The sequence below is a fragment of the Pimephales promelas genome, chromosome 12 (assembly GCF_988280905.1).
Source record: "Pimephales promelas chromosome 12, fPimPro1.hap1.1, whole genome shotgun sequence".
In the NCBI taxonomy this organism is placed as follows: domain Eukaryota; kingdom Metazoa; phylum Chordata; class Actinopteri; order Cypriniformes; family Leuciscidae; genus Pimephales; species Pimephales promelas.
The window spans coordinates 17,064,601-17,078,842 of NC_142780.1; the positions used below are offsets into that span (position 1 = coordinate 17,064,601).

Below are 14,242 nucleotides of genomic sequence, written 5' to 3' on the forward strand. Positions count from 1 at the left end.
AATCATTGATTTTGTCATGTAACAAGCAATCAAACCAACATTAGGCATTATGGTCTGATGCATTCAAGAAAAATAGACTCGCAGCCCAACAGTAATGATTTACAGAGAAAAAAAAAAATAAGATGAGAAGAACTTGTATCTGTTGTGTATGAGCCTCTACAGTACTCTTCTATAATATCGGGGATATTTGAGAGGATTCACTCTGCATTTAAATGTGTCTGGCATGGTGAGTCACCACAGTCTAGTTAACGAAACACTAGATTTAAAGCTAAGCACTTGTTACGGTATTTCAAAGGCCATTTGTTGTTCCAAAAGATGTACACTGGAAATGTAAATGTAGTGTTGCTTGTTAAGGCACGGCACAGAGCTATTACTCTTCCTAGCGACTCATTTTCACCTGACAAATAATGAGTGATGATAACATTTTCAAGTTCACATACCCGTCCTGGTACACAAGTCACTTTATTAATTTATGCACATTATTTGATATTTCCTGAGTTGTGCAGTGGGGTGTTCTGCTTGAATAACCTCGTCCAAACATTAAAGCAGCTCTTTTGACTTGGTTTGAGCAACATCCAACCAAAAAATAAATAAAATTATAATGTTGTCAAGTGTGCTATATTATGTGGGGGCAGTGGGAACTTTTTTCAGTCTGTTAAATTTGTATATGACCCTTTCTTTAGTGCGCTTCATGTAATTTCCACTAATGTTTCCCTTGTGTGCCTGGGCTCTGTAAATCAGTACTCATATTATTACATTACTGTTAAATATTATAGTAAAATCTGTTAATGTTAATAATGAATAAAGTACTCATGTTAAATTTAAGCTTACGATTTATAGGGAAGGAAATCATGAACTATTGAATTGGATTTTGGTTCCGATTTATTTTAACGTGGTTGTTACAATGTAATTGTACATTTAGAAAACACGGATGCCCAGAAAATTCATTGTTTGGCGGGGAAAGAGTTAAAGGCAGCAATGTGAAATGCAAAAAAAAAAAAGTGTTCGGTGTGAACTTGCCTATGTGTTGATTACTGTTTGCAACAGTGGCTCTAGCAACCTGAGATTAACTAAAAATGTTACATGGTTCTTTTTGCTGCTTTGTTAGTAGCAGTTTTTCCTTCTGGAAATGTAAATCCACTTGTTTTCATTCTCTTGTAATGGAGCTGCTCTAATGAGAAACTTGGCTCCCAGGATGCAGTTGGCAGCGTTCAGTCAACAGTGAGATGTTGTTTGAAAATAATGAAAGCTCCCATTATTGTTGTACTCTGAAATGATAGGTGGCATGGTAAAGGCTAGTTTCTATTAATTACAAGGACTTTTAATTCAGATCAAGTTCAGCACGAAATTGAGTTTCTAATTGATTATTACTGATAAATTATTGATCTCGTCTGACCTGTTCAAGGTCAGTGTCTTGCATTCATACTGTATGTACCGGTACGTGTGCAACAAGCCAATATCTAACTCAAGAAAAACCTGATTAGTTAGTATTGTGCGTCTATAGTAGACTAAAAAAATCCAACACATTCTTTGACCGAATGCATGCAGTCATCTGAAATGCCAATAGTTGACATTTACAATGCATTATTAGCTGGATCGGGTCCTTGTTTGAATCACATTATCCAGATTTGCTGAAGTGCTGGTTGTTTTACCACTGGTCAGCTCAAATATGCTGTTTTGTATGTGTGCTGCTGCCTCGACAGCACAAACGTGACTGATACCGTGCAGATCTTCATGCTTCTCAGACGATGTTTGCCATGTATTAAGGGCAATCCTTTTCCATGTAACTCAGTTCAGATTTGACAGATTACAGATATATGCCATTCTTTTCCCCATTATGATTCAAACGGCAAAATGCCCTTCAGTGTTGGACATGGTATTATCAGCAGCGATCAGATGCCATCCCAAGGCAGTGGCTGGGATGGTTACAAGGTGACACTGTTGTCATGGTGATGGATGTGTCTCTGAGCGAGACCCTTAATGTGGGTCAGTGTCATTACTCTGCAGGCCCCTGGGCCCTTGACCCCTCTGTTCCAGTTTGGGACTGTTTCTGACTTGGCAACGACGGGGTGGTGAATTTTTAACCTTTCGGATGAAATTTCCTCAGTACCAGTTGGCATACTTATGTGTGACATCACATTTACAATAACAATCAAAGATTTGGAATCAGTATTGTAAGTTCAGTTATTTAAGGAAGTCTATTATGCTTATCAACGCTGCATTCATTTCATTTAACTTAAACACAATACAAACAGTAATATTGTTAAATATTACAATGAAAGTGTTCTATATTTTAAAATGAAATTTATTTCGGTGATGTAAAGCTGCATTTTCAGCATTATTACTCCAGTCTTCAGTGTCACATGATCCTTCAGAAATATTCTAATATGCTGATTTGCTGCATTTATTATCAATGTTCTAAACAGTCACGCTACTAAATATTTTTGTGGTAACAGACACTCAGTATTCTTTGAAGAATTTATTTCAAATAAATTTTGTAACATTATATGTCTTTTTTTTAAATTTCCTTAAATCGTACTGACCCCAAATGTTTAATAGTGTACAATTAAATAAATAAACTAAATTAAGTCATGATTTTGTAAAATCATGAATTTGTTTTTTAAAAGACAAAAACTTTATTATTATTTTTTTTTTTAAACTGTAACAATATAATCAATTGTCATGTAAATGAGAGGCAGTATTGGATGTCATGTCCAGTTACACAGGCTCTCTTCTGGCAATCTTTAAATGCACCGTCCTCAAATGAAAACAATATTGTGTTTTTTTTTTGTTTTTTTTCAAGCAATAAGAGTATAGTAATCTACGCGGAGAAACTGTTTAGTTAAAATTTAGTATGGCTGGAAATAAATCAACATATTCAGTGATTCATTCTTTTTATTTCCAGATTGAAAGTCAATGAATGTAGTACAAACCAACACTAAGATAAGATCTAAGATCCTGTTTTTCATTCACAAGAATTTCAATTATTGCCCTTAGTGTAGCCTTCATATCTCCCAGTCTTTACAGTATAATATGGATTTTGAATATAAAGTTAATTTTTATGTCTATTTTGTTCACAGGCCAGAAGACTACAGGATGAAATGAGCATCATAATGCAGTTTCCCCAGATTGTGTGTCTTACTTTGTCTAGGAGTTTGGGACTTGGAAATGTCCTTGTTTTATATTGTTAATATGAAATAAATTATGTCTCATAAATCATTCATTTGTCAACTTTTGGTATGTTTAATATTTAACCACAAACACATAACATACCATATAGAGATTAATTATTTTGACAAAGGCCCTGTTTCACGAACATGGCTTAGGTTAAAAGGGTGATGAACGGAGAAATCAAATTTTCCTCGAGCTTTTGACATCTAAGAGGTCTTCATATTATAAGAATATCCTGTAAGTTTCAGAACTGAAAACGTCCTTGTTAGTCCAATAAAAGCTTTTATTGACACCAGGCTCAGCAAACGACTCGTTTTTTAAAGTGGGGAACTATGACGTCAAAGAGGATAAAACACCACCCCCGCAGAAGAAGATCAACGCCTACTTCAACACGACCGGTTTAGCCCCGCCCACCGATTCGCGCATTACACGCATAGCCAAGTCTTCCAAGTCTTCAGTGCGAAACGCCCATAAAAACCGAGCGTTTTTGAGCTGGGCTCCAAACTAGGATAGAAAATAACCTATTACTTATTCTTTTTGATGTTTTTTAATTTAAAAACCAAGCGAACGTCATAAATTGACCTCGGACAACAATAAAAAAAAAAAAATTAAAAGCCGGTTCATGGCCCCTTTAAGCCAGGACTAGGCCTTAGTTCAATTAGGACATAAGTAGTTTTTGAAACAAACATTACTGGTGTGCATCTTGAGACAAAACAATGGCACTTGCACATTTTAAGATATGTCAGTGCAAGTTTCTTTCAGATAAAACAGCTCAAAGGTGCATTTTAGTCTGGGAACATATTAAGCCTTGTCTGTGAAACCTGGGACGAGGCAGAGAGGTAGTCAAACTGCAGCCCTATTCATTTAGCTGTGACTGTAGTAATAAAGCTCTGATTCGTTGGCCATTGCTAGTTCCACAAATGGCTTTAACAGACTCTCTGAAGCCTGTTTCAGCTCTAATTCGGCCCTAATTAACTTCATATGGCTCTATAGAGCCCTTTCTGTTGCTTCTTTAGGCTTTTTGAAGTCTGCTTAACTTATAGAAGTGAAACGCCCTTGGTGTTTGTTGCGAGGTTTCATTTATGAAGTACAGGTTAAAGTGAGTTTGCTTGTAAACGAATGAATTTACAAGGCAGTGCATGTCCATTATTTGAGCTCATTAATACCAAACATGTTTATTCAAAAGAAAATATGTTGTTTTAAATGTAAAATGTCATTTCTAAAACTGTCTGTGGGCGACCAATTAGCAGCAAGACGGAACAGAAAACCACTACGGCCAGACGAGACATCATCTCGAGTCATTGTTGCAGTACGGTTTTATTGGTTACAAAAACAAATAAAGTAAAAATAAATTACTTTGTAGATTCAAAGGTCTGGTGATGAGTCTTTCCACTGGCGCCCACTCCACATGCAGTTTGATTCCTTCTAAAAGGACGGTAGACCACAGGCCTAACTCTTAACTCTTCGGGTCTCTTCACAGTGAGAAACAGGACCACAGAGACACGAAAGGATGCCATGCTAAGCTCTTTTATAGAAAAACAGTTTGAGAGCCGCATGACACTTCATCTTACAAGACCCATGTGTAAAGGAAGTCCACATAAATGTGTGATAATACAATTACGATCCAGACAAATTGTGTGGTGTTACTACTGTGACGGACCAATGAATAATTAGGAGATTACGTTTGGTTCATTAATACGTGTGATTTAAGAATTCAGCTTTTCATAACTGACTGCTAGTGACAAGAACATCAAAAGCATCAACGGAGGTATTTTCCTTCTCTAAATAAAATAACTTAAACAGCCAGGTCCAGATAACTGCAAAATGCTGTAAACATTTGTGAAAATTGTAATATAGCAGGTCACTAATATGCACTTTAAAAAATACACAAACTGTACAGACACACCCCCCATTATCATTTACAAAAGTTATGGACTACACAATTGAAAACCACTGCGCTGCAATAATCCTTTTGTTAATCGTTTTTGTTGATTTCCAATAATATGAGAAAACATCCTTTAAAAAAAGCTACATCTATGTAAAGAGCAATAGTGTGTAAAATATTAAAAGTGTATATATATAAATATATATATACACTGTAAAAAAATATTGATGGTTTAACTTAAAGTAAGTAACCTGGTTGCCTTAAAATTTTAAGTTCATTGAACTGGAAAAAGTGAGTTAATACAATGAAGGAGATTAATTTAACCATCAGAAACTCAAAATAATAAGTTATCTCAACTAAATAAATAATTATAAAGTTGATTTGACAAAAGAAAATATGTTGTGATAACAAATCTTGAAAATATTTTACAGTATATATATATATATATATTTGGCCAATATATTTTATTATATATTTTCAAATATATAAAAGATAAACCACTAGAAAAAAAAAGGTAAAAATAAGTGATTTAATATAAATATATTTTGTGGGGGAGGTGGGGTTAATTTAATGAATTAATAAATGTATTATCTAACACAGTTTTGCTTCACGCTAATGCATCTCTTTTTTAAAGAATGTTTTACTGGACATCAAGACAAAACTACTAAGATTTTTTTTTTTTTTTAAGATCTCATTGGCTACATGCAGCGGCAGAAAAGACAAAAAGTCACTGAATGAATATCGGCACAGTTTCGTTTTCTAATCTTCCACAAACACCCACCCCAAATAAGGATGCATATAGCAGGCACTTTTTTTTTCGGATTTCCCTCAGTCCTATCCTGCAGGATATTCTGATGAAAAGTGTGTGTGTGGACGGTTGGTTTGCTGGCCAGTCAGACTACTTGGCCTTCACTTGTACTTCCGACTCACCGATGCTCCCCTCTTCGGCCGTGCTGCGGGAGAAGCGACGTGTGCCAGGTGACCTCATGCCCACCGTGTCAACAAGGTGGGCGGGGCCAGGCCTGAAGGCATGGGGGTCAGGGTGGTACTGAGGAGGGTAAGCACGGTAGCCACGGTAAGGGTCCTCGTCATCCTCCTCGTCCTCATAGTTGGTGGCGGGGCCGTAGTTTTGGTAGGGGCTGGAGGGTAACTGTTGTACTATGGGAACATGGGGGAATTAGATCGGTTGCCATCTTTTTCAGTCACCACCACCAAGTGAGCAGGCGTTGAGTTAGAGAGAGAAGGAAATGGCAAAGAGAAAAAGGCACAAAGTCAGAGCAGAAAGGAAGGGAGTTATTGTGATTAGCTTAGTTTAGACCAAGGGGTCGAGGTTTAGCTGGTTAGCATGGCTTAGTTGGCCGATATAGTGTCGATATGTTCCGACATAATGTTAGGAAGCCATTTCCGGTGTTATCTGCTTCCAGTTATTCTAGCTGTACAAAAACAGTCCGTCATACTGTTTGTCTTCTAGTTATTTACCTATAGTAATAGCTTACTTCAGCATTCCAAAAGACGGTGGAGTGACTGATCAATTTCAAAAGGCTCTTTAAGCACATATTGTGCTTCCATCAGCCAATCAGCGTAACGGTGACATCATTTTCCTGCAGCTCTAGAGTAATTAGTCACACAGAAAGAATTGTATGGCTCAGATGATTGGCTCAAAAAAAAACTTGGCTGTAGAATTGAGCACTCGTGAGCAAAGATGGTATAATTTAATAATTCACATACTTCCCGTGCCAGGCAAGCAGCTGTCATTAAGACAAACAGGAATGCTAACGGTGGATTTCTCCAGTTATTATAGACCAAAAAACAAAATGATATTATCGCAAACTATTTGAGGTTTGCACAATGCTCAGGGGTTAAAAAGCATGGGGCTTCAATGGTGGTGACATTTAGAGGGTTGGGGAACCAGGAACAAGGTGGATTTTTGTGTGGAAAAGACCTTCCCCAGATACAGTCTTTGGTTTTGGCCCATGGAAGGAGATGGGATGAAGAAATGAAGGGAGAGAGGAGAAGAGCAGGTGGCTCTACTGTTTCTCAGTAGTCATTCTCATACTGCTCTGGACCTTCACATGCAGGTTTCAGACAGTGACACCCCGGGAAAAGAGGAGAGAGACATTGAGGTAAGTGTGAGCCTGATATACTGTAACCCACATGATGCTTTCAGCAACACCTCAACAGCCAGACTCACTCATACTGTAATCTTTACATAGTGGCATTTCAGAAGCAGAGTCAAGGATTCTCAATAAGGCATTAAAACCTGGTCAATACACATAAAACTTACATTCTCTCATTTGAAATGAAGTATTATCCCAGAAAATGAGGACCGAATAAGTTACAGAGCAATTTGCAATACTATTAAGCTGTGTTGCAAGATTTTATGCTGACTGTGAAAGCTTAAAGCTATAACCTTTATAGATCTTAAAAGTGTTGATGCATTATTTCATCTATTGAGTGGAATATTAAAGTGTCATTTAACAGCCTTGCATGGCAGAAACCCCCAGAGAAAATTAGCTTTTTTTTCATAATACAAAACTGCAATAATCTGCAAGGCGTTCAGTAGAAAGCTTTGCTAGGATCTGATAAATCAATTACTTGAAGAGTGCTGTCCATTTCCGTCCAGCCTTTCCCATATTAAAATGGCTTACTGAAAAACTGAAATCTTGTTAGCACACAGCTTGCTCTTAAACTTTGATAGCATTTAGACTCCATGAGAAATTTATTAGTAGAATAACTGTATGGGAAGGGCCCGTTTAATAGGCCAAAAAAACTCGGAGTCAGACCATGAGCTTGTTTAAAGCAATGGGTTTGCCATTCATAGACAGTTATGAAAATACAATCTCAAGCGAGAACGTGCGAAGCACTTCAAAAGACCACAGAAAATAACAATATGGAAGTTATGTTCTCTCATCAGTTTCCTATATAGTGATTATAATCAGTGAAGCCTGAAGCAGCCTTAAGCCCACAGCTCAATAAGGACTCGTCAGGGACGTTGTTACCAGGCTAACTCTATAACTGACTTTCACATGTAGGCTTGATAACTAAATGTACATTTTATTGGGTCTGTCTGTCTGTCTGTCCAGCTAACATTCCTAGGGAACATTCCTAGAACTTTCCTTAATGTTCAAGCAAGGTTCTCTCAAAAGCTATGAACAAACATTCTTCCAGTAACACTAACAGAACGTTCATTCAAAAGTCGTCTGGTCTTTAATAATGTTGTCAAAACATTAGCATGAAAACTGTTATTTATACATTCATGGAACTTTTTTTTCTAAAACATTTAGGTTGGACATTAATCTGTATTATATACATTACTGCTTTTATTTTTTTATTTTTTCAGATGGTTTAAAGAACATTCAAAAGTGGCTTTTCCTTAATATTTGCAAAATGGTACAATATGTTTAGTATGTTTAAATAACTAATCTGTATTTAAACAAATCCGTCCATCCATATATCGATCTATCTTCTGTCTGTTTGTCTGTATCTGTCTGTCTGTCTGTCTGTGTCTTTCTGTATCTGTCTGTCTGTCTGTCTCTGTCTTTCTGTCTCTGTCTGTCTGTCTGTCTGTATGTCTGTCTGTCAAACTGTCTGTCTGTATCTGTCTTACCTGTCTGTCTGTCTGTATCTGTCTGACTGTCAAACTGTCTGTCTGTCTGTATCTGTCTGACTGTCAAACTGTCTGTCTGTCTGTATCTGTCTGACTGTCAAACTGTCTGTCTGTATCTGTCTGACTGTCTGTATATATGTCTGTCTGTCTAACTGTCTGTCTGTCTGTATATCTTTCTGTATATCTAACTGTCTGAATTTATCTGTCCGTCTGTATCTGTCTGTCTGACTGTCTGTATCTGTCTGTCTGTATGCATGTATGTCTGTCTGTCTGTAAAACTGTCTGTCTATCTGTATCTGTCTGTCTGACTGACTGTCTGTATCTGTCTGTCTGAATATATGTCTGTCTGTCTGTATATATGTCTGTCTGTCTGTCTGACTGTCTATCTGTCTTTATCTGTCTGTATATCGGTCTGTCTGTCCGTTTGTCTAACTGTCTATCTATCTGTCTGTCTATCTGTGTGTCTGTATCTGTCTGTCTATCTGTATCTGTGTGTCTGTCTGTATCTATCTGTCTGTCTGTCTGACTGACTGTCTATCTGTCGATTGTATGGAGCTGTTTTTTTATATTGGTGTGTCCGATTATGCTAATACATGCTCCATGCATTCATCAACACAAGAACAAATTTGTGGATATGCCCATTGTGAATTTCTGGTGGAGATTTCACCCAAACACAATTAGTGAATTAGACCCACTGGGTGTATCAGATAGAATAAGGTTTGAATGAAATCGAGAAACTTTTGACGGGTAGAGGGATTTTTTGGGAGACAGAAGAAGAGAATGAGAGGATTACCTCCAACGTTGTACCCGAGGCAGGAGTTCTGATCGCAGTATCCGGGAGGTCCAGCAGAACCAGGGCTACCAGGGGTACCTGGACGTCCTGAGGTGCCTTGAATCCCAGGTCTCCCTGGTGGGCCTTGACTTCCGGTCCGACCTTCTCCAGGAGGCCCTGTGTGGGATAAAACATTGGGCATTAATATCTCCCTCATAAAACCACGCCCACAATGTGTCTGGATTTCTTCCTCACAAACTACGAGTTTTAGTTTTGCCAGTCCACATCCATCTCAGATAGTTCTTAAAGCTATTGTGCTTCAATGAATCTCATTTGTGAAGAGTATTGATCAAAGCACAATTAACAGAGAGCCGACGCTGACATTTTTCAAAGCCTACCGACCAGCCATACAGCTAAAATCAATATGAAAACATTTCTCACTCTGACCCAAATATAGTTTCAATATCTGCTTGATATTCTAGACAGGAATCAAAGGAACCAAAAGCAGATCAACATGTGTGCAGAGGTTATTAAAAGTTTGCAAGCCAGTGTTTTCTTTGACAGAGGACATTTAATAATGGAAACTCCTATAGTCTGTGCAGTCTGAACAGACAGAGCTCTACTTTTTTCTAATTTGAACTGTAAATAATTTTCACTGCTTACTTAAGGACAAAGAAGTCATTGATTTTGACTTAAATGTAACATTTGAACAGTCTCTTACCTGGGGGTCCTTGAGGACCACGAGGGCCTTGTGTCCCAATCCCTGGATTGCCCTTCTCTCCCCTTTCTCCTGGGAGACCTAGACAAAGAGACGGAGAGCTGTTAGAACATGCAAACCCATCTGCAGTAGCTGTACCCTTCTTTGTCTGTGGGATTTAACCTTTTCCACACGCTTAGAAGACTATATGGAAAGAAATAAAAGACTGGCTGGTGTTATCAACACATTCTGATAGTTTTGTCTGTCAGTAATCAATCTATCTATCTGTCTATCTACCTATCAATCTATCAATATATCTATATTTGTCTGTGTATCTGTCTGTCTGTCTGTGAAAACAGCAATACAGGTGGTTTCACACACACAAAAATCACCTTTAAATGAATGAACTGCAAACAAGACCTCCTGAAACAGGTGTGTGTGTGTGTGTGTTTTCTCTCTCTCTTTAAGGGTCTGAACACTCTAAATGTAAGCCGCTTTTTGCCCCATGGGCAGACCGATCTTCATCTGAACAAGACTGACAATCTACAGAGAACCTCTGAATGGGATTCCTCATTAGGCTCCAAGTTAACATAAACAGACACATATATCTCTCATTAGCAGATCTGTTTTGCACTGAATGCATCATATCCATGCTCTGCATGTTTCTGTTTGATATCTGACTCTGAATGTTTGAGTGTGCAGATCGGAGAGAAGCAGTAGTAATGATGGTGAAATGTGTCATGTTGAAACCACAGGCCGTGTCAGAGCTGTCCTAATTGCGGAAAGGAGAAGCACTTTGGACACTAACTCATGATAAAAGAGTTGCTTTTGGCAGGGGGGTCATGCAGATAATGCAGACTGTTGTCACGTTTTGGTTTGTTACTTTGTTCTTGTCATGTTCCATGTCTCTCATGTGATTCCCTGTTTGTCATGTGATCCTGCCATGTGTCTTGTCATCACAGGTGTCCCTTGTCCTGTCATTAGTCTGTGTATTTAAGCCCTTTTAAGCCCTGACATTTTTGGTAAACGTCATTTTCAAGTTTATGTTTTTGAGTTCATGCCACGCCTTGTTATTATTTCATGTTTTTTTTTTTTTTTGTTGTAATAAACTGCATTTGGGTTCTCATCTACACTTGCCTCCAGTGGATCCTTTTACAATTGTGTACATTCTTATTCAAGGGGGTAGTATAGTGTGTGTGTGTGTGTGTGTATATATATATATATATACTGTAGTACGGTAATAGCCAAAAATATGAGATGCCTGTGTTGAAAATCAATGGAGCGCTGTGATAAAGTGTCGGACCTCTGTGGGAGCTCGTTCTTGGCTGCGCTGTGATTGGTCAATGTACATTCTAGGGTGTGGCTTAGCCAAAGGCGAATTCAACTGTTAAATACTAAAGAGACTGTGTTTTGTAGTGTCTTTGAAGAACACTACAAGTTTTTGTCATGATAACATTACACATAAAAATACAGTAGTTTACAATAGTTATTAGTTTACAATTAGTTTATGATCAAAGGTTGTGTAGGATAAATGGTATTTATGAGAAATCGGACTCAATCGGACACGGGTCAGGTCTTGAGGACCAACAAATAATCATTCTTCATACTAGATTTTTTAAAGTAATCCTGTATAAACTGTGCATTTTGTTTATGCATCTAATACCCAAATGACATACAATTTGCTATTATTTTATCTTCAAAAAATCTGTTTCAGCCTTTTTACCCAACAATTTAATACCTACATATCTATGCACGTACTACTATGCATACTGATAAGCAGTTCATAGTATCTGTCAATGCAATAGGTTATTTCAAATGGGAAAAATTGTTTACCTCTCTCTCCTGGGCGGCCATTTTGCCCACTGGCTCCAGGGAATCCTGGTCTGCCAGGAGGACCCTGTTCTCCCTGTGGCCCCGGAGACCCCGGCCGACCAGCCTCACCCGGTGGACCTTGTACTGTCCGTACTGAAACAGACTGACTGGGAATCTGGTTCAGGATAGAGTTGTAGCGAGACAAGTGACCTGAGGGGGAGAAAGGAAAAAGATTGCAGAAATTCTATGACTTCCTCTGAATCAAGAGGTTGGCAAATGAATAGCGTTAGATAATATACTTGTTCACATACACAAAAAATCGTGTCAACCGTTCAAACTTTTGAATATTTTTGAAAGAAGCTTATTTTTCTCAACACGGCTGCATTTATTTAATCAAAAGTGTAATTATATATTTAGCAGGGCTATCAAACGATTAATCGCATCCAAAATAAAAGTTTGTGTTTACATAATATATGTGGATGCACTGTGTATAATTATTTTATATATATATATATAAATACATACACATGCTTGTATGCAGTATAATTAAGAAATATTTTCATGTATATACTGTATATATATTTATATATAATTATATAAAAAATAAAAATATTTTATATATAAATAATTTTTTTTCTTAAATATATATCCATGTATGTGTATTTATATAAATATACAAAATAATTATACACAGTGCACCCACATATATTATGTAAACACAAACTTTTATTTTGAATGCAATTAATCACGATTAATCGTTTGACAGCCCTAAATTTAGGTACTGAATAATATTAATTAACTACATGTACTTACTATAGGATTAGGGTTTGGTTTAGGGTTAGTTGCATGTAATTATGCCTCATTTACTATTATTACTATGACATATGTAACAAGGACACTGTAAAATAAAGTGTTACCAAAATGTAATATTTTCTTTCAAACATGATGTGTGTAGGATATGTAAACAAGGAACAAGCAAGCAAAAATATACAGATTTCGAACTCACTCTGAATTAGCTGTTCACAAACTTGTCGCGCTATGGCACGGACTGCGGCCTGAGACTGTATGTCACCCTTCAGAAACAAACAACATGGGATTAACACAGGGACATACAGTGTCACAAAAATTAGGTTAGTCATTTAGGTTAAATGTCATACTTATTTAAACCCAGTGGCAAAAGTATGAACATCACATACTAGGAAAGCTACAACAAAGAACATTATAAGAGTCAGAATTGCCAGATTTTACTGTGTTTTTTAATGCTGTCCGCAAAAAAAAAAAAAAGAGAGCTGCAAAAACTCAGACAATCAAAGTCTGGACAGTTTCCTGGGGATGAGCTTTAGGGTGGCGAATTTTGATTGGATTCAGGGCGTTTCTGATTCAGAAAGACACCAAAAAGAATGCGTTTCTTCAGATTAGTGGCAGATGAATACAAGTGGATACTTTTTTCATTGGCCTATTTCTAAACCAGATCAATTATTGTTTTAATAAAAATTATTTCCTAAGCAATGTTTAGGTTAAAAACAACTACAAAATCCAGAAATTATAATTTGGCATAATTTATATATGGATATGGGCTTAATAAAAAATAAATAAAAATAAATGATTACTCCTATTGCTCTCTCTTATAATTATACTTTAATTGCTGTACTTCTATAAAAATAAAAAAATAAACAGGCAGACAAAACATGGTTTATATCAGCCTCAGCATGATATCAACTAATGTAAATTGCAAAAATGCAAAGAGCTAGAGAAAATCAACAGTTCCTTTCTGATTTGCCTGATTCTTTTCTACACAAATTGAGGGAGTCAGATTTTTATCAGTCTGCCAGCAAAAAAAAAGTGAACGATGAAAGTAGAGGAAGAACTAGTAGTCGCAAAATTAGAATATTATATTGGTAGATACATATTTGATATTAAAGAGTATTATTTAAACAGATTACTGATGCAATTATTAGAATGAGCAACCATTTTGTTGCATGCAAAACTACCGGAAATAATGATAATAATATATATATTGACCATACTCTTCTGTGTGCTAATGAATTTTCCAACCCACTAGCATCAGTATTAACACCTAAAAAACAAGCATTCAGCCTGGATTAAGACCACAAGCTCCTGTGGCAAAAACAAACAAAAAAGCACACAAATTCGCTTTAGCTGCTTTACAGGGAGGCTGCTAGCCTGTACAACGTGGGTGTTTAATTCACCCAATTTAACACTCTTCACACATCCTTTGTGTGGTAGACGGTGCCGCAGCAGTGAAGAAATCAGAATAAAAACACAAATACATTGTGT

The 14,242-nt window shown here is 37.0% G+C and overlaps 2 protein-coding genes across 8 annotated transcripts in view; one reads left to right on the top strand and one right to left on the bottom strand.

Moving 5' to 3' along the window:
* Positions 1 to 3,219, top strand: part of mrpl13 (mitochondrial ribosomal protein L13) — a 17,056-nt gene extending 13,837 nt beyond the window's left edge. Inside the window, exon 7 of the mRNA XM_039680268.2 lies at positions 3,081 to 3,219. Within this exon, the coding sequence (XP_039536202.2) occupies positions 3,081 to 3,105 (25 nt within the window). The 3' untranslated portion in view covers positions 3,106 to 3,219. The remainder of the gene's footprint in view (positions 1 to 3,080) is intronic.
* Positions 3,220 to 4,459: 1,240 nt separating this feature from the next.
* Positions 4,460 to 14,242, bottom strand: part of col14a1a (collagen, type XIV, alpha 1a) — a 117,901-nt gene continuing 108,118 nt past the window's right edge. For 4 of the 7 annotated variants that reach the window (XM_089117568.1, XM_089117570.1, XM_089117569.1 and 1 more), the window contains 5 exons: positions 12,951 to 13,017; positions 11,966 to 12,154; positions 10,157 to 10,234; positions 9,457 to 9,612; positions 6,094 to 6,249 (listed from right to left, as the gene is read on the bottom strand). In XM_089117568.1, coding sequence (XP_088973694.1) covers positions 6,215 to 6,249; positions 9,457 to 9,612; positions 10,157 to 10,234; positions 11,966 to 12,154; positions 12,951 to 13,017 — 525 coding nt within the window. In that variant the 3' untranslated portion in view covers positions 6,094 to 6,214. Of the gene's footprint in view, positions 7,123 to 9,456; positions 9,613 to 10,156; positions 10,235 to 11,965; positions 12,155 to 12,950; positions 13,018 to 14,242 lie in introns of all 7 variants that reach the window. The other 3 variants (XM_039680243.2, XM_089117571.1, XM_039680253.2) reach the window with 2 other exon arrangements.